The following is an 18,619-nucleotide window of genomic DNA, read 5'->3' on the forward strand; positions in this document are numbered from 1 at the left end:
TAGTGATACCGCAACAGTTAATAGGGGAAATTTTGTACTCCCACCACTCAGAACCGCTGAGTGGCCATTTGGGATTGTCAAAGACCCTAGCGAAAATAAAACAAAGATACTATTGGCAAGGGTTGCAAAAGGACGTGGAACGTTTTGTAAAAGGATGCCCGGATTGTCAGGCCAGGAAAGGCCAACAAAATCAAAAGCCTATCGGTCTGTTACATCCTATCCCAGTTGGCACCCCATTTGAAAAAGTGGGAATAGATTTGTTAGGTCCGTTTCGCAGAAGTAGCAGCGGCAAAACCATGATAGTGGTAGCGACAGATTACGCCACAAGGTGGGCGGAGACTGACGCATTACCGAGCGGCAAAGCCGGACCTGTAGCGAAATTTATACTGGAGAGAATTATTACAAAACACGGTGCACCTAAGGAATTGTTAAGCGATAGAGGAAAAGTTTTTCAATCCGAATTGGTTACGGAATTGCTAAAAAAGATGGGGACAACGAGTCAGTTTACTACTGCATATCATCCCGCAACTAATGGCTTAACAGAAAGATTTAATAAAACTTTAGCCAATATGTTATCTATGTATACTAATACTGATCAATCAAATTGGGATGAATATCTTCCACATGTGACTTTTGCGTACAATTCTGCAAAACAAGATAGTACTAAATTTTCACCATTCATGCTGGTGTACGGTCGTGAACCTATTTTACCAACAGAAGCAAACTTGTTGCCACCCTTAGAAAGTAGTAATAGCGACCAAATTAGAGACATTGGTTTAGCAGTCAGAAATTTGGCAGTTGAAAATATAAAACGGCGTCAAGACATAGATAAATTACGTTATGATTGTAAACACCGCCATGTTGAATTTGAAGTAGGGGACCAAGTAAAAGTTTTCACCCCTATCAGGAAAGTAGGAAAAAGTGAAACATTACTGCTTAGATGGTTTGGTCCTTATTACATAAACCGGAAAATGTCTGATGTGGACTATGAAATACGAAAGGGCATTTCGCCAAAATCTAAAACTGAAGTGGTCCATGTAAGCAGAATTTTACATTACCATGACCCATGGACACCAGAATGAACCCCGCAACAAAAATAATACAAGCATTTCGGTTAATAATTTACTTTTTCTTTATTTTAAAAAAAATAAAAGTTCACTGTTTTGGCATTGCTGCCTATGGCTTCAACAGCCAAACGCGGCGCCACCGCTGTTGAGGCGTCGTTGACGCCGCCTTCCTCTTCTATTTTCTCGTCTTCTGGGGATGCTGGAACCCCAGGAGGAGCCTCCACCTCACCTGCCACTTGAGGGGGAGCCTCCACCTCGCTGGTCGCAGAAGGACCAACTTCCACTCCAGGCCCCAGTTTGAGGCTGGCCGCACCCACGGTGCGTCGGGCCCGCTGGGCAGCCAATAGGGCCATCAGACGGGCACCGCGGCCCCGGCCCTTTTCGGTGTCGACTTCATTTCCAGGTTCCATCTGAAAGGGAAGATATTGTTAACATTGGATAGCGAAACAAAGAGAATTTTTCTTTGGAAGGAAAAATATATGGAAATGATGAATAAAAGGAAAAAAAACCACTTATACTTACTTTTAAAAATGACACAATGCACTACAAAAGACTATAAATGCACTATAAAACACACGACAAAAATGCACGGTAAAGTTTCGTCTGGGTCAGAGGACGAACTGTGGAGAATGTGATAAGAAAACCGTATAAATACAATTCAGATCCCTCTCCACCGGAAAGCCAGGATGCTGAAATTAGCAAATTACTTCCAGGCGATGAACTTGTCAAATGTTAAGGTTATCAGAGAAATGTTTTCCCAACAGTTAAATGGTGCACCATGCTTAAACCCATGGGATTCGCTGATTTGGCCAGTTCGGAATAATATCTTAATGAGACCAGACATTGTTCAGTGCAGACCGATTAATGCATAAAATGCAAAAATGCAATTAAGCATAATGTTTAAACAAAGTAACAATTATAATGTACGGCTCCACATATTGAGCTATGTACCTATTTTTACAGGGCCCAAGGATTTTATTCTGTTATCTGCGTCTGAATTTTTATTGCGCAAATTCTTAAAATTCAAGAACAGATATCAGTTTAATTTTCCCTATAAGATAAAAAATGGTTACATGTAATGGAAATAAAAACATTGAATATTGTTATTGTGATGTAGGTACCTACAAACGAATAAAGATAAATAATGATGTTGTCGGTGTAATAATCACCTTGACCATATAGTTGTTTATGCATTTGGTAAAGAAAGCAACTAATTCGCGAGCGATAAGACAAATTTGATTCATCGCTACGCGCAGTTATGAATAATGACTAATTACTAGATTGGTTTAAATAAACCCGAATGGGACAACAATTTACAGTGTCATTTTAGAAATCGGTCGTGAAGTAACACTTGGGTGAAGTTAACCTATAATTTTCGCGAAAGTGCCAAACATGGAATGGATTGTGAATTTCTTGTTTTACATTAGGTGTGTTACCGAAATAAACACCAAACTGTATTTATACAAATTGGCACTGTACCACTTGTGGGAACTGCACGGAGAGTTTGATCGAGTGGTACCAATACAATTGTTGGGGATTACAAAATCTCTACTTGGCCTGTGGACTCAGATCATTCATACGGAGTATACCATACTTCTACTTGGCGAAAAAGTACGTCAAGGGGGCACTCCGTTTTCGACATGTGATTGTGCAATTTGCATATCACCCCAACAACCTCAATATCGACCTGAGGATTTTTGGCGAGCATGGGAAAATGTATTTGTGCAAGGATGTCCTTGTGCTACATGTGTGTACGGGAGAACTCAATTTTTGAGTCAACCAGGTCATCCGCCATATCCTCATGCTTATGTAAATGATATGACATATCAGTTTCGGGTACCAGTAGTGCCCCAAACACAAGAAAGGGATGAAACATCAGAAATCAGTTCTGCTGGCACATCTTCTGGAGGTGCATTTGGACCTCCTGGATCACACGCAAGTCAGGTCGACCGCAATCCGGCACTATGCCCGAATCCGGAAAACCTGGCGCAGGTGCAAGAAGGGGGGCCCATTATTCAGCAACAAACTGAAGAAGTTCTTAGACACGCGGTAACACAGCCGTTTATCGCGCAATTAGAACCGTTTGACGACATGGGGCCATATGCTACTTATCAGCAGCTATGAGGTCTACAATTTAATTTATGTTACCTTCTTATTGTTTTGTATTTTAATGGCTATATATATATGCATATGTTGATACAGACGTGATATACACAAGTGGATGATATATAAAAAAAAGTATATAATAAAAAAAATTTTGGAATGTATGATGTCATATTATCCCCAAATGGCGAGTATAAGTCATGAAATTAATCCAATTATTTTTTAGCGCCATGAACTAATAGGTGTGATAAAAAATGTTTCGCTGAAGAGGCGAATATTCCTGACACGACGCCCCGACAATCTTGTTGGTTGATAACGAGCTACTAACATAAAAGTTCGACGTTGTTTACATGACTAATTTTGATCACGCGGTGCATACACGGGATTCCTTGCTTTACAGCATTTGGAAAATGAATTTCACACGTTCCATTTTTTATTTTTTAATGGAAAATGGATCGTACATACTAACAAATAAATAGAGGTTACAAGTGATGCTCAAATTAATTCTGTTATAAGACATAATATTGCATATTAAGCCTTAAGTAGCACATACTAACCTTTTGTCTTATATTTCATGTAACACTGAGGGCTATGTAAGAAAGAGGCGAACTATGATGAGCCATTATTGTTGTTGGAACTCCCGATGGGCCTGTACGTTGATACGGAGGTCCAAGCAAGCCGAATCATCGATTCAATAATCGACTCACACCACAAACATTTATGGAACAGTGATCACAATGGTGTTCAGTGATGTGAAATGCGAAGTTTGGCTCATAGGACTAAGCCTCTATTAAACTTTTCTCAGTGTTGCAATATTTTTGTTCTGCCAGTGCCGGAACCGAATAGATTAAAAGTGCATGATATTGTTTATGTATAATTGCAGGAGAAAGTACTAACTTATTATTAAGAAATGATTGTAACTTAACTGAGTACTATGAAATACTCACATATGTAAACCTACTAACCATTTATCATAATACCTTGGTATGAACACATGTAATTTTTGAATTTATGTTAACGATATGTTTTTTCTATTGTTTAAAGTTTTTATTATTGTTCATATAAAACTGGGGACCAGTTTTTCTGGGGCGGAGGCATATGTCACGAATGGAAAATCCGTTAATTGGAAAGATGGACTGATTAACTTAAGAAACATAAAAGTATTCGAGGATTGCGAAATATTAAGCGCACGAGGCAAGGTCGCATCACGATGCACCGAATGTGTCATGCACCGAGTGCACCGTATCGGTGATGAGTCACCACCACCTGCTTTGCAGAAATGTGAAAAACAAGCGACAATAACAAATTGCGTCAGCCGATCAATCGGGTATAAAATACGCCGATTTTAGCAGTATAGGATAAGTGTGAACCGATCAACGGTAGTGCGACCAGCTGACCCGAGAAGTCGAAATGTCGACTCTCCTCGGGAAAAGATCAAGTTAATTAATCCGTTCTCCAAAGTTATTCAAACGCGAAGTGACCAAGCCATTGCCAGGAAAAGCTAAGTCCTTAGCTTATGACTATGTAAGTACAATTGTTAATTGTCAACTTTTTGTATGTTTACAACCGTATTGTGCATCCATTTGTGTATACCGTATTTTTAGTTTAATTGGCGAACCCAGAAGGGCTCATAAATTAAACGTGACAATATATTTGCATTTTTGTCTGTTTTTCGACGCGGGCAGTGCATATAGAAGTCGCTAAGGACTTAACGACACATAGTTTCTTAAATTGTCTAAAAAGGTTTATTTCCAGACGAGGCAAACCTTCTAGCATTCATTCCGACAATGGATTAAACTTTGTGGGCGCAAATAACTATTTTCTAGATCTGTATAATTTACTTAATGACACGAAACATAATGAGACCGTTGCTACGTTTCTAGCTGATGACCAAATTAGCTGGAAATTTATCCCAGCTCGTTCCCCTCACATGGGAGGATTGTGGGAGGCGGCCGTAAAATCAGCTAAGTTTCACCTCAGAAGAGTTCTAGGAGAATCTGTCTTATCCTATGAGGACATGTACACGCTTCTCGTGCAAATTGAGGCTGGCCTCAACTCTCGACCGTTACAACCTCTCTCTACGGACATAAGCGACCTGACCCCGTTAACCCCGTCCCATTTCCTGATCGGCGACTCTCTACTCTCCCAGCCTGATGAAAATGTTACGGATGCTAAAATATCTTCCCTGGAAAGATACAAATTGCTTGCTAAAAAAAACTCAGAGATTTTGGCAACGTTGGTCGAAAGAATATCTTTCCACCCTACAATTAAGGACGAAGTGGAAGAAAGACTGCGCAACTTCTCTACAACTTGGCAGTCTGGTTGTTCTGATGGACGAAAACACTCCGCCCCTACGGTGGGCAATGGCTCGAGTTGTCACTCTACATCCTGGAGCTGATGGAGTTATCCGAGTGGCAAACGTTCGGTTACCAAGTGGAAATGTGGTAGAGAGGACCCTATCCAAGATCTGCCCGTTACCAGTGGAAGTTTTGGAAGAAGACTTATATGGAAATGGCAACCAAGGCGATGTTGAGAAAAATGCATCCGCCTGATTAGAGTTTGAAACGCCCAGCCTTTCAACGGAGCCGGCAATGTTCACGCAAAAACATTTAGTGTGCTAATTGTGTGTGCTAAACAAAAGTGGCAACACCGCGCGCTGCTTCCAGACACACACACAGACAGCGTTGTAATTCTCGCGTTACTCTCTCTCGCGAATGCAGACAATACACGTTCACGCATTTTATTTACTTAGTTGTTGTATGTTTTTCAACTTTAAATTAAACAATTTTAATACAGTCCACTCTCGTATATAATTCAATTTCACGACCAATCCACGATTCTACATATCCACGTCAACAATTATCTTTTTAGATAGCGACGAATCTGAATCTGAAGTGGAGTGCGAAATTCCGTCAAAACCAGAAAATGAACCAACTCCAAAAAGGAAAAAGAAAACGCCTTCTACGACGTACAATTGGACAAAAGAAGACATTCCACATATAAATAGAGATACAACTTTTGAGCCTTCTAGTAATAGTGAAGTATTGGACCCACTAGAATACTTCACAAAATTTCTATCATTAGATATAATAAATGATATTGTTGATCAGACTAACATCTACAGCACCCAAGCAATGGGTAGGTGCCTTAACACCAATCCTAAAGAAATTACAGATTTTTTTCTATATTGCTTTTTATGGGAGTCATAAATCTGCCATCTTATGAAGATTATTGGGCAAGTGACACTAGAATTGAGCAAATAGCAGAGTTGATGCCAGTGAAGCGCTTCAAACGTCTAAGACGGCTCATTCACTTCAACAATAACGATAATATAACAGAAGATACCACAGATAGATATTTCAAGATTCGCCCATTTATTGAAAAAGTGAGGCAAAATTTTCGGAGACACCATACCGAAAATCAATATTCCATAGATGAAACAATGATCTCCTATAAAGGGACTCGGGCTGGAAATCTTAGGCAATACATAAAAAGTAAGCCTAATAAGTGGGGGTACAAATTTTTTGTTATCGCGGGTGTTTCCGGTGCCGGTACATTCAGGGAACTAAAGGGAACAGGAAACGAACTCTCACAATCTGAATGCGACATGGGTGTTGGAGCTGGAATTGTCATTGCCTTGTCGAAGTCCCTTCATGATGCAAACAAAGCAACTGTCTTCTTTGATAACTACTTTGCTAGTTTGCCACTTTTCACATACTTGAAGAATAACATGAATATATACAGTTTAGGAACATTACGCAGCAATAGAATTGCTGGATGTCCAATCGAAACAGACAAAATATTACTCAAGCAAGGAAGGGGTCAATATGATTATAAGACAGACAAAGGCAAGGGTGTAATCATAGTAAAATAGGTGGACAATAAAGCGGTTCTATTAGGTAGCACTTTATATGGTATAGAACCTAAGGAATCCGTGAAAAGGTACAGTAAAACTGCTAAAGCAAAGATAGATGTACACTGTCCGGCAATTGTGAAAAACTATAACAAACATATGGGAGGGGTGGATACTGCTAATGCCTTGATGGGTCTACAAATACGAGTAGAAATGCCGTCGCCCCAACGTCGGTACCTGACGTTGCGTCGGGTAATAGAACGTTGGCTAGACGAGACGTCCAAATGCCGTTTGGGCATTATGGATAGTTCTTAGAAAACACACGTGATTAGCATTAATTCTTCGATATAAATAGGAGCTGAGCAGACACAAAAAGTTAAATTTGCTGTAGGATGTTAATCAGTTGGAAAATAAATTGTACGTTAGATAGATATGAATGACTGATTGCTGGTCCTTGTTCACTCCCAATGTCAACTTCTGCACAGTTACTCAGTTCGCCATGCATAGATTGACATTTAAAGGAATGACAATATTTCTAATACTTCAGCATTTAGTTGGAAATTAAAGGAAAATTATTCGGCCAGATATTGTGGATAGAACAATGCTGCATATGGCATAACAGCAAATCGAAATCGCAAATAAAACTACACACCACCCGCGCCCCAATCTTTAGTTTATTATTAAAATTAAAAAAAATTCCAAGATTGACCTGGATGACTTTTTTTTTTGCTTCTTGCTTCACCGGGAGAATATCTGAAACAAAAAAAATAATATTACCACGAGAATATAAGAAATGTCAATGTGTTTTAAGTTTGAACTCGGTTTTAACCAATGTTAGCTGAAGCTTGATTTTATATTGTAGCATAAAATCAGTATAAAAATTCATTATACATTGAATGGTAATCTAGCACACAACTTAACGTATAATGTCAGAAATTCACTGACTTTAAAAAAAAAAGATTTTATGCAAAACACGTATTTGTCAGCGTACGAGAAAACCCACCAGTTAAAAACAGCGCACGGGAAATGGGCACTTTCCAGCGTCCTCACGGAAAAGGTACATTTTTTAAACAAATCCACCAAAAAATAGGTAGTTTTCAGACTAGAGAGAATAATGAAAAAAACCTTTCCTACTCAGGTGCGGTAAATGCACTTTTACACACTTATTTGAGTGCGGTAAAGAATACTTTTCCGCACCGGATGCGGTAAAGTTACTTTTCCACATTGCAAAATTAATTTACAATAAATGTAGAATTTTAAAGGTAATATGTGTAGAGAATATCCACTTGCACCAACCTTTTTATGAGATGCTCAAGCAAATAAAAAAATTGAAAAAGTCATTAAACATATTGTCTGATTCGTGTAAAACTGGTCAATTGTATAATTCTATGTTATATAAAGGACTGCAGGAATTTAATATGTTGCCGAATCATATTAAAGATTGTAGCAACCTCGAGAATTTTAAAAAATTAATTAGAGAACACTTTTTGTAGTTTTTAACATTTTATATTGTGATGCCTATGTATTTTTTAAATTTATTTTAAGTTTTTTATACCCTTATGTAATTGTTTTTGTATATAGCATTATGCTAAATAAATCATTATTCAACAGATAACAAACGAAAGACAGTCCACAATATTCAGACAGGCTTTAGTTTAAAATTCTCTAATTACTCCCTAGGTAGTGAAAGTGATATTTTCATCTCTCAAATGAGGGAGAAAACTTTTATTTTCTATAGAGGTCGTAGAAAATAGTTATTTGCGCATAGTTAAAAGCAGCAGTTAAATATTATGTTAATACCTGGTTGAAGAAGGTGTTGTTACTAAAGATATGTTTGTCAATTTGTCAAGAAAGTGACAAACTGTCTTTAGACAGCAAGACTTTTACGGGTGGCACTTTTCCTCCCTTTTAAATTAAACATCCTGTTTCTATTCTTTTTTTTATTATTCGCAAGAAGGCTAGTAATTATTCTTAATACTTCCCTATACCTATTTTGCACCGGTTCCTAGATGTTCCATAAAAATGGTGGCTTTGTCAGCAAAACGGTAGTCTAAACATTAATTAAATTCTCAAGTCCTGAAAGGCTTGCCGATGTGACCTTTTGTCCTCAGTTAGACAATACTACATATGGTTGAAACCCCAGACACAGAAAATGAAAAAAACCTACCGGACCTACAGACAGATATAAAAACTGCCAAAAGTTCGTTTTCTTTTAAAATGATTCATCGGTGTTTTATGGTTTGTAATAAAATAATATTAAACTTAGAACAAATCCATGTAAACATTTCCTTTACCTAACTTCAACCGTTTCTGACTTATTAACAGTGTTTCCTTAAAGGGTGCATACAATCGTGTCATACCAATCTGAATACGGACACCTGCTTGGCCTTAATGACTAGTTGTCGTTTCTATAACGACATGTTCTGACAGATATTTGTCAAATACAAAACTGGTTGAAACTTTAGCACAAGCAGGGGTCCGTATTCAGATTAGTATGTATTACGATTTTATACGCACTTTAAGGAAAAACTGTTATTAAGTCACAAACGGTTGAAGTTAGGTAGAGGAAGAGTACACATAGATTTGTTCTAAATTTAATGTTCTTTTTTCACCCTGTAAATTTTTGACATTTTTCGTCTCTGGGCTTTTCAACCATGTGGTATTGTCTAACTGAGGACAAAAGATCACACCAGCAAACCTTTCAGGACTTAAAAATTTAATAAATGTTTAGACTACCATTTTGCTGCCAAATCCACCACTTTTATGAAATATCTAAGAAGCGGTGCAAGATAGGGAATAGAATAGGATAGCGAAGTATTAACATTAATTACTAGGCTTCTTGCGAGGAATTCAAAAATTAGATTAGAAACAGTGTATTCCATTTGAAAATTAAAAATTGGTGTTCTTTCCGACTGATATGGCAACACTTCAAAGTCCAAAATATTTTACATAGAGAGTTTGGATAGGCTACAAATTTAAACGAAAAATATTAAGTCATTCTCTAGATACTTCTAATATACCATCAGCGTGAATCACCCTGAATCTTACATATTATATTAAAAATAGACATTTTTTAAAATTATATTTGATTATGAATTCTATTTAAAAGAAGAAAGTTATGTCAATTCTTGAGAAAACTGAACGCAGTAGCTAAAAACTAAACACGAAACTGAAATCACATCGAAAAAGTGCCTTAAAAATGTTTGTTTCACTCCGATATTTTAATAAAGAAAAAAGTTGGGTAAAGTTTGTAAAATGGGCGATTATCTCCTTTGATTTGAGAAATAGAAAAATAATGTTAAATACAAAAGTTTTAGAGAATATTGATATTTATAGTTTAAAATTCCTTTTGGATATACAGGTTCTTAAAGACATGACAGAAAACATTAGTTTTTTTAAATATACTTTTTTTTATATTTTTTCCGTCGACCCTGTATTGACAGCCTTTTTTGATGGACGATAACGAATGCAAAATCGTTCAATATTGAGTTCCATTAATGCATGATTTTTCAATTGTTTTACTTTAATGCATGATCTTATCAGGCAATCAAATACGCTCATAGTATAGTTCTATCCTTTTTTATTTGTATGAAACAAAGAGAAATAAACACACATTCTTTAGTTGACATCCACCATTACTGACAGAACAGTTTTTTCAAAACTTTGTAGGATTATAAACCTTTATTATAAACTACAGTTGACGGAAAAATGTTGTAACCAACTTTTATATTAATAAGCGATTAATAATCTCAATTTTAGTAACGCGTTGACTGCGTTAAACCATTTCGATTATTAATCGCTTTCATTAATACTCTCGTTCGTTAAATAACTATTAAATTCTTCATAACAATTTAAAACTTTTTTGTTAATAATGTCAGATTATTTAATTTTTAATTTTTCTATACAAATATTACTTTTTATGATGTAAAATTGACTGTATTGCCATTGTTTCTAAAAGTAGAATACTCATATTTGGTACGAACGTTCTACAGGAACGACAAAAATGATTTATTCAAATAAATCGTATAATAATTGCATTAGATGCTACAGGACGTTCAATTTTCATTCAATTCAATTTTAAAATATATTTTGATTAATTCAGTTTAAGAAATTTCGACTTTTATAAATGGAACACCCTGTACATTATTTATTTTGTCTGATAGGTTTTACGTATGTCATGTACCTAATTTGAGAAGATTGCAATTTATTTATGGTTTTTAATTTTTACCTTCAATTTAAGTTTAAGTTTAGTTTAATTTAAGTTTATAACTAGCTTACGACAAACTAAAAATGCAAGTGTTGTCAACCGTTGGTAGAGTTACAGCATATTCCAGACATCAAAATAAAACGATTTAGCTAAATTGTCCTATACCGAAAGTTAATATTAAGAAAGATACAGGGTGTGAAAGTTGAAATTTTGTTCTTGTTTTTTTATCATATTATCTAGGTATTTTGATATAAATTACTAAAAATGTGTATAAGGGGATTTTGACAGCCGGTAAATATGATGGTTTCATATATTTGCAGTAGCTGATAGGGGGCGCTACCTGCAGCTTTTTATCTGCTTAAAAGGACTAATACTTTTTTTCTACGCCACTGAAACAGACACACGACTTCAAAATATGATTCTAATATGTTTTCTACGTGAAAAAGGTATACTTGTTTTAAGGCTTAAAAGTTGACCGTTTTTGAGATATCCACTATTTTGATATTGCATGTAGCAACTTTCAAATTGGTAAATATTTATTTTATGAAAGTAAGTTTTTATTTTGCCTTTGTAGAATACTTGTTGTCCAAAAGAAACCTTTTTTTAATGTTAATACTTTAATTTCCAGTGGTTTGTGGTGTAAGTTGTTTCACCAAATTCACTGAAAATACGTAAGGATTTTTCATTTATTTTTATCAGTCTTTTTGTTGTGTGATTTAGCTAAAAGATATACCAATTAGTTTTTTTAAGGCGTGTATAAATTACGTAAATGTACTTTACCCTTTAACCATTTAACCGTATTAGCAATGCAATATTAAAACATTAAATATCTCGAAAACGGTCAACATTTAAGATCTAAAACTAGTAATTTTTTTTAAATAGAAAACATATTAGAATAATATTTTGAAGTCATATGTCCGTTTCGATGCGTAAAAAAAGTTTAAGTACTTTTAAGCAGCTGAAATAGTTGCAGATAGGCGCCTCCTATCAGCTACTGCAAAATAGTAGTAGTAATGCTGTAGCTCTATGTCCCATTACTTATGGTCCACCCTATACAGGGTTATTCACCTTATTTGGACACGGAAGATTGTGACTAAACTATTCACTTTCAAAAAAGTTATAGACCTATTGAAGGTATCTTTTAAAAATATTTTCAAGATGTACCGGTTGTCCCAAATGCCGAAAAAGTATCAAAGTCATGTTTTTTCAAATGTAACACCTGGTATATTACTTTATTTTCAAAATCTACGTTGAAAATAAAAATTAATTTTATTGATGTTTGATAGGTCTAAACTTTACAGTTTCTCAGATATTCCTTAATTTGTAAAAATGTAGAACAAATATTAACATTTAAACATTCAACCTTCCTTTGAGATTAATTGACCAAAATTGGTTTGGGCGATGATAACAGATTAGTTTTATGATCCAAAAGTGATAAATTGTCTAGCTCATATAGGGGGTCTCAAAAAATTATTTAATCAAAAACTAAAGTTTTGAAGTAGTATAAACTTGTCAAAATCAAATGGAACCACAATTACAGTATATGCAAACTTAATTACCTATCGAAAATTATTAAGGTTTCATACCTCTAATTGTTAACGTTTTCTTGGATAAATCGACATTTCCTAAAGTAGAGCTGACTGACTGATTTTTAATATCGTTCAAAGATCACTTGGTATCTTTTCGAATTACATATCTATCATTCTAATCTAAGTAAAGCTTAGAATAAAATAGTGGCTTAATACTTTGTAAATTTGCTATACAAGTAATTCATAAAAATAATTAAATAAATCATTCAAACAAAAATAATTCATAAAAATGTTTAAAACGGCGACAATTCGACTACAAACTACTAGAACTAAACTTAACATCCAACTAGTCCGTTTTTGAGTCCTTCAGCAACATTATTAAGTATCTTAATGGATATACTCCTAAAAATTTCGCTAATTCGCTAATCTGTGGTCATTTCTCAAGGGTATCAAAATGACTCAAAATCGGTGCGAGTTCGAGAAATGAATGATGAATTGACTTTCCAAGAAAACGCGAACATTTAGCCATAGGAGACCTCAATAATTTTCGATAGATAATTAAATTTTGCATCTACTTTAATCATAAAATAGGTGGTGTTCAATTTGATTTTGACAAGTTGTTAAAGTTTAAAGGTTGCAATTATTGGGAGAAAAATGTTGAGACATCCTGTATGAGCTAGACAATTTCTCACCCATGGATCCTAAAACTTGATCTCTTAGTAGGTCCCAACATTAAAATTTGTTCTAAACTTTTACAAAATAACGAATATCTGAGAAACTGTAAAGTTTAGACGTACCAAACCTCAATGTCATTCATTACCTTTTATTTTCAACGTAGATTCTGAAAATCAAATAAAATACTAGGTATTCCATTTGAAAAAATATAACTTTGATACTTTTTCTGCATTTGGGACAACCGGTACATCTTGAAAATATTTTTAAAAGATACCTAAAATAGGTCTATATCCATTCCAGAATCAAAAGTTTGTTGAAGGTGAATACTTTAGTCACAATTTTCCGTGTCGAATAACGTGAATAACCCTGTATAATTGATAAGAAAAACAAATGTTTTAATTTTGTATGTCATTAACAACAATTTAAAATGTTTATGGTTCAATTGAATTGTTAAAGACAATTTTCAGATTATAGTTTAGTTAAGATAACAAAAAATGCAGGTAAAGTTAAAACATATAAATAAATCGCAGACATTTAAATTAGGTAGGTATATGACATATTTCACAAAAGTTGAATTGTAAAAGCTATCAGAAAAATAAGGAATACACAGGCTGTTCCATTTACAAAAGTCGAAATTACTTAAGCTGAATTAGTCAACACGGTGTTTCATGGTAAATGCGTTATACAGGAAGTGTCACGATAAATGCGTCATATTTTAGGGTGTGATTAAAGGTCAAAAAATAACTCTAGTTTGCTAAACCATGGTCCAAAATGTTTCGTTATGTAGATACAGGGTGTTAAAGTTTGGGTAAAAAAATCTAAATTTACTTATTTCATCAAAACAATAAGAGATATTTTCGTAAAACTTTTTGGGTGTCAACGATAAAGTTCGTTTTGCCATTAAAAAATATATTTTTGATATTTGCCAGTGGCGTCCAATCAAACAAGTTATTGACCATTTTTGCCAAAAAAATATGTACGCCACTGTTTTTCCAAAAAATGCAAATCAGTTCTGAATTCCTTATTCAATTTAACACAGAAAAGGTATCTAGTAACTTTTTGGTACGTCATCTCGTTTTCGAATAAAAAATCCTGCAAAAGTACCATTACAATTAATACTAAATTTTCGAATTTCGCCTCTATTCAATTTTAAAATTTTGATTTATTCAGTTTTTTAAAGATAAAATAGGAAGTTACTGCTTGTTCCTATCGAATAAAAATTTTTTTAAAAAAGTAAATTAATAAAAATTTAGATATTGATTAATAAAATAAACAGTCGACGATTTAGTATTGATTTTATGGGTACATTTTTATGATTTTCAATTTTTATTGGAAAACAGAATGGTGTACCGAAAAGTTACTAGATAGCTTTTCTGTTCTAAATTGAATGGGGAATTCGAAATTGATTTGCGTTTAATGGAAAAAGAGTGGTGTATACATATTTTTTTTGCAAAAAGATTCAGGAACGTGTTTGATTGAACGCTACTGGCAAAATTAAAAATTATGTTTTTTATTGCAAAACGTGCCTTATCGTGGACAGTTGACACCTACAAAGTTGTATAAAAATATCTGAAACCGGTTTGAAGAAATAAATAAATTTAGTTTTTTTTATTCAAACTTTAACACTCTGTATATACATAATGGAACATCTTTGGCCCATGGTTTATTTAGCAAACTAGGGTATTTTTTTACTTTTAATCAAAACATTGTAAAAAAATTGAACGCCCTGTAGCATCTAACGCAAATTTATTTGCGTAAATCTAATTTGTGGTCCCTGTGCAAACAATGGTAATTGGTAATACAACCAATTTTATATCAAAGTAAAAACTAATATCTTAAAGAATTAAATATTAGTAAAACCTTGAGGAAAACTATCAGGTTGAAGTATAGACAACACAAAAATTTTTAAAATTCTACCTAGTATCTACAAATGTATTAAAATATATAAGGTTCTATTTAAAAAAAAACTAATGCCTGGTTTATACCCCCAAATTAAAAAAAATAATTAAAGTTAATTTAATTTAAAATAAATGTAAATTTATACGGTTTATGCCCGGTTTATACCTTCAAATTAAAAAATTAATTTTAATTTAAATTACATGTAAAATTGAATGAAAATTATTGTGGTTTGTAATTTTCAAGAAATGCTAAATTAAATGACATAGATTTGTTTTTGACTTTGACGTATTGTAGACATATTTTAACCTAAAAAGGGTGAAAGAGTTTAGCTATAAAATAATCATTTGTAAAGTTAAAAATATTAAACAAGGAATGAAGTTTTCTTTGGCAGTGGTTACCGCAATAATCGGAATTGGTGTATCTTTGATAAACGATGAAAAAGAAATTGGAGATATGGAGTAAAACCGATAAACAGAGAATGAGAAAAAACACAAATAAAGTTTCACATTTTATCACAACGAAAAGTGATAAAGGGTTTACAAATTAGCCTCAATTTCACCCAATGGTGAAAGTTCGTTGACTTTTAAGTTAACATTAGTTTTAGTTTTGTGTAAATTTTAAGTACAGCATGTCATATACAAATGTGTAGCTTTAACTTTGATAAAATTAAATTGACTATAACGAAAATATAGTTTAATTGTTAATTTGGAGGTATAAACAGGGGACAATGTCTGGTTTATACCTCCAAATTAACAATTAAAGTAAATGTTCATTAAAGACAAATTTATCACCCGGTTTATACCTCCAAAGTAACAAATTAAACTAAAAAGTTAAATTAAGTTAAGTTTTAACTTAAATTTAAAAAGTTATAGCCACATGTTTGCCAACTTTAAACTAAGGGCAAATTCTTGAAACCTTCGTTGTGATAAAATGTGAAACTTGATTTGTTTTTTCCTTCATTCCCTGTTTATCAGTCTTACTCCATATCTCCAATTTCATTTCCATCGTTTTGTCAAGAATACACCGATTCCAACTAGTGTGGTAACCACAGCCAAAGAAAACTTCATCCATTAGTTAATATTTTAAATTTTACAAATGATTATTTTATAGCTGAACTTTTTCATGAATTTTTCACCCTCTTTAGGTTAGAATATGTCTAAAATACGTCAAAGCCAAAAAACACATCTATGTCATTTAATTTAGCATATCTTGAAAAGTATAAACAACAATAATTTTCATTCAATTTTACATGTAATTAAAATTTAATTTAATTTTTTAATTTGGAGGTATAAACCGAGCATTACATGTAATTAAAATCAAATTAATTTTTTAAATTTAAAAGTATAAACCGGGCAGGGATGTGCAAATGACCACTTTTTTTGATTTCGACCAGGGCAGTGGTCAAAACTGGTCAAAATGGTTGAAACTGGTTAAAACCAAAATAAAAATGTATTCCTAGAATAAAAAATTAAAAAATATATAAATTAGGTGTAGAAAAATGTAACAAACTGATTTCTGTATATAGAATGTTAAATTTAAAAATAAAACAAGATAAAAATGTTGAAAGGTAGGAAGACAATGATGACTTGATGTAGGTATAATAGGCAGGTTTATAATTTGTTGGCTTTTTGTTGTTTAAATGTTTCTTTTTGTTTAAAATAATTTTTTTTTTATTTTGAGTACAAATGTTTGTATATTTTGAGGTAAAACATTTCTTAAAAAATAATTAAAACAATTTGATATATATATTTTTTTAATTTTGAACTTTTTGGTTTTGACCCGTTTTGACCACTAAAGTTTCCAAAACAAATTTGACCAGGGCAGTTTTAACCGGGTTAAAACCAATGGTTTAAACCACTCTGTCCAAAACTTGCCAACCATGAAACCCGGCAAAATACTTTTCAAGTTATGTTAAATTAGATAGCATAGATGTGTTTATGACTTTGGACATATTCTAACCTACCAAAAAACTAAGTGTTAGTGTACAATGATGATTATTGTGTTAAAGGTAAAATGAAAACTGTATTGTTTTTTATTTTTGTTAATGTTACTATCATTAAACTGGATTCATAGTTCTAGTTCCGCAAGAAGAAGTAATCAGTAAGCTGTAGTAAAAATAAATAATATACTTGTAACACTCTAATTCATAGTTTGACAAATAAGTGCAAGCCACATTAACCGCAAGCAGTAAGCAGCAAGAAATGAATCATTTTCATTTCTTACCTTGCTCCTTACTGCTTCCATCATAGACTACTGGTCTTTACCCCCATTCATAGATTTTGGAATATCATTTGACAAATACTTTCTTTTGCTTTTGCCCAAAAATGACAACCCACAAGATAATAAATAAAATTTTGATGGTTTATAAGACTTTGGGGTTATGTTATTTCCTTCTTACTAAAGTCGAACTATGAATTGACATGGCTACTACTGCTTGCTGCTTACTTCTTGCGGAATTAGAACTACAAATCTAGCTTTAAAACAGTTAACTCACCTTAAAACTTGCTTTTTAATCCACTGTTGTACCTAATGTAGATAGTTTAATATATTGCACACAATTTTTCTTCTTCAACTTGACTTGATTGCAGTCCCTGGGAAATGTAGTCACTTTCTTCATAAAAGTTGTGCTTTTTCATCCACATGGAAAAGTAGTGATGTATGCAGCATATACCAGTTGCAGATCTGTAAGACTAGCCGAATTAGTTACTAGAACCACCCTTAAAAATGTTTTTTACAAAAATGTATAGTAATGATGCATCAGCATTAGCATGGTTTATTACATAGGTTAGGTATGAAATTGTCATTGTAATCTTACCTGGGCCAGCAGCTGTTGTATCCATTATGTCAATCAAAAATATACATTTACTTGATTTTAGTGTATAATCTTCACCAATTAAATTGTTAGATTTTGTTGTTCAGTCGCGAAAGAAGAGGAGAAGAAAAGGGTGACAGCCGAAGAGCAAGTGGACGTGAACTTAACCAAACAAAAGTGACATTGTTTTTAGAAGTGTGTTTTTCGACAGATTCCGGTCGGAGATACATATATTTTGTCTAAAAAGCATGTGGTTTGACCATTGTTGGTGTGTTGAATAAAATAATCAAAAAAATGATATACAGTCCACTTTTATTTAATCACAACTAAAAAGAAGAGAGAAAATACTGGGTCTAGCCTTTGGATTCAACATTTTGGTCCTACGAGTCGGATTGAGGCAGAAACAGAGCACCTCCAGAGTTCGAGTTGATAGCTGCAGCTTGTTTGTACAAAGTTACCAGAAAGTTGCCGTAT

At 33.6% G+C, this 18,619-nt stretch overlaps 1 protein-coding gene and 1 long non-coding RNA gene across 2 annotated transcripts; both read right to left on the reverse strand.

Moving 5' to 3' along the window:
- Positions 1–1,108: 1,108 nt before the first annotated feature.
- On the reverse strand, positions 1,109–1,668 carry LOC145731648 (uncharacterized). The gene is made up of 2 exons (XM_081983526.1): positions 1,590–1,668; positions 1,109–1,477 (listed from the first exon to the last, which is right to left on the reverse strand). The coding sequence occupies exon 2, from the start codon at positions 1,475–1,477 to the stop codon at positions 1,139–1,141; it is 339 nt and encodes a 112-aa protein (XP_081839652.1). The 5' UTR covers positions 1,590–1,668; the 3' UTR covers positions 1,109–1,138.
- Positions 1,669–6,713: 5,045 nt separating this feature from the next.
- On the reverse strand, positions 6,714–18,216 carry LOC145731749 (uncharacterized). The gene is made up of 3 exons (XR_014178865.1): positions 18,149–18,216; positions 17,828–18,015; positions 6,714–7,776 (listed from the first exon to the last, which is right to left on the reverse strand). It is a non-coding gene; the product is annotated as an uncharacterized LOC145731749 (long non-coding RNA).
- Positions 18,217–18,619: the final 403 nt, after the last annotated feature.

The sequence above is a fragment of the Ips typographus genome, linkage group LG7 (genome assembly GCF_016097725.1).
Source record: "Ips typographus isolate SLU linkage group LG7, UJ_Ityp_2.0, whole genome shotgun sequence".
Taxonomy (NCBI): Eukaryota; Metazoa; Arthropoda; class Insecta; order Coleoptera; family Curculionidae; genus Ips; species Ips typographus.

Bases quoted from the DNA above. Each gene is read 5' to 3' on its own strand.
- LOC145731648 (XM_081983526.1), bottom strand. From the start codon at position 1,477: ATGGAACCTGGAAATGAAGTCGACACCGAAAAGGGCCGGGGCCGCGGT.